General features: G+C 38.8%; 1 protein-coding gene across 2 annotated transcripts in view; it reads right to left on the bottom strand.

The window, feature by feature from the left end:
* The window catches only part of Tenm3 (teneurin transmembrane protein 3), a 445726-nt gene extending 443789 nt beyond the window's left edge, over positions 1-1937 (bottom strand). For both annotated transcript variants that reach the window (XM_028757645.1, XM_028757644.1), the window contains exon 1: positions 1663-1937. In XM_028757645.1, the coding sequence (XP_028613478.1) occupies positions 1663-1894 (232 nt within the window). In that variant the 5' untranslated portion in view covers positions 1895-1937. The remainder of the gene's footprint in view (positions 1-1662) is intronic.
* Positions 1938-2518: the final 581 nt, after the last annotated feature.

Here is a 2518-nt window from a genome sequence, read left to right as displayed (position 1 = left end):
ATGTATATGATGTATATGTATATGATGTATATATGTATATGATGTATATATGTATATGATATATATATGTATATGATGTATATGTATATGATGTATATGTATATGATGTATGTGTATATGATGTACGTGTATATGATGTATATATGTATATGATGTATATACATATATGATGTATATATGTATATGATGTATATGTATATGATGTATGTGTATATGATGTATATGATGTATATGTATATGATGTATATGTATATGATGTATATGTATATGATGTATATGTATATGTATATGATATATATGGATGTACATGGCATGCATTGTCTACTTTTTAAAAACAGTGAAAAGTGTATATTGATCTCTTTCAGCTGTGTAGACACTATGAGAGGAAAGCTTAGGTTCAGTATTCTAGTATCTGGTATACAGATCATGGGAATGTTTCCTGACTTACCAAGAGTACACAGCCATATGTGTTCTGAATCTTCCTCAAAAAGCGAGAAAAATCTAAAGCTATCTTTTCCCTCTTCATGAAATTTCACACCAGTATTTAGTAGAGCATGCTTTCGAGGGGGATTACTCTTGAGGAAATCAAATGAATTTATTTTTTAATATAAACTGATTTGTACAAATGAATACCCTCTCGGTTTTTGTAGGATGGCTTCTCTGTTAATGCAGAGGATAAAGGAATCATGGGAAAGTTTTAGATTCATGAGTGACAGATGTCCTGCACTGTCACTTTTTAAAGAGCCTTAGGTTTTTCCCACCCTAATGTCAAGTCCTTAGTGACTTTGCCAGGGAGGTGACTGGAAACACACAAATATATCCTCTATTACTAAACTTCCAGTTTTTTCTAGTTTCCCCAATTAAATTAGCCAAGAGGCACTAATCTGACGGGCTTTGAAATGAACATGTGAGAGGGTTTGATTTTCACTCTGGAAATCTTGACCACATCTCACTACTGGACAGAACAACATATGACTAACTGTACGCCTTACCTAAGACAATCTATTGTGTTAGCTATGAGAAGTCATTCTGTAAGTCATTTTAGGATTGCAAACTAAAGTTACAGGAGTTGCTGTATCACTGTAAGACAGGGAGACAGAAAAAGGGAGTGTAGAAATGTTCATGAAATATATGCAAATGATCAAGCCATTACATTATTGGAAAATAGATTGGGGTAAGGTGGGAGGTTGCATGGGAGAAAGAAAAGGGAATCCTTCTGTCGCTCACACTTGCATAAGACAGACTCCAGTAGAGGGCTGGGTTGGCTCTAGAATCCTAACCCTATTCTTAAGAGGTTTTTATGAGTTTTTTTTCCCCCTCTCAATACCTACTTCGCTTATATGAGCTCTAACTCTAAAAGCAGTGTTTGTGAGTGTTCATTCAACTAAGAAAAACTTGAAACTTTGATCATGTAGGAAATTATCAACCTCATATATGTATCATGTATATCCTTGTGTGTCAGTATCTGGGTCTGTGAGCCCGTGTCCTCATGGGTGGCTTTCTACCTCCCATTTGGTATACTCTGTGACCCGTTGGGTATCTCAAAATCAGAACCAGCAGTCAGAACAGGGAAAATGATGTCTTGTCTAGGGCTTGAAACCCGGGGCACCTCTAAGTTAAGAACGCACGCAGATACCTTGTTCGACTAGAGTGGGTACCTACCTTGTCTAGGGTACTCGTCGGCTTCTCTGTGGACCAGATCCTTTACTCTGTTTCCGTAAAGCAGCCGTGAAGAATCATGATCAAAAGCTTTCAAGGTTTCACTGGAACTATAGGACTTCTGCGTGGGGACCCTACACTCCTCATTGTCCGCGGACGAGTTTGTATAGCGCCGTTCCTTTTCCCGTCTGCTCTTGGTCAAGGAGCAGTAAGGCCTGCGTTCCTTCACATCCATACTTCCTTCATTCCTTCTCTGTGCACATCGGTCCGGCTTCTTAGAACTTCAGCGCGCAGAGTTCAGCTCTCACGGGCCTTTCTGCGAAGAGAAACGGGTGGCATGACGTCAGCGAAAGCATCCTCAGACTGACACCTCTCTGGCCTTCTTGGCTGAGGATGGGCTCAACAGTAGCTTTGCGAGCCGGAATCCTACTTTCAATAGGAAATCGATAGTCCTAAGATTCTTATATTAACAAAGTCTGTAACACCAACAGGTGAGACAAACTCTTGCTCTGGGCATTCAAACCAAACATCTTACAGGATTCCTCTCCCCCCACCCCCAAGAAACACACTCATGGATACAAAATAAAAGTTAAAACTCTAGCTTAAAAAACACTATAGAAGCCCGCTAAAAATTGGCTGCAACGGTTTGTTCAGTTTTCCATAGAGGAAAACTTTTTGCTCATAGCATGTACCTCTTTTGCAAATAAATCGCCTTTCTCTTCCTTACCGCCCCGCTCCCAAAAAACACGTTATTATTTTTTTTCACCTCTTTAAAGCATAGGAACAAATTAGGAGATTCTTACAGCGGGGACTTCATCATATGAATTGAATAGTTTATTCTTTTTTTTTTTTTTTTTTT

Source organism: Grammomys surdaster, unplaced genomic scaffold (genome assembly GCF_004785775.1).
Source record: "Grammomys surdaster isolate TR1022 unplaced genomic scaffold, NIH_TR_1.0 126178, whole genome shotgun sequence".
Classification (NCBI taxonomy): domain Eukaryota; kingdom Metazoa; phylum Chordata; class Mammalia; order Rodentia; family Muridae; genus Grammomys; species Grammomys surdaster.
Note: the sequence above shows the minus strand (reverse complement) of the source record. Positions and strands in the feature narration are given on the sequence as shown.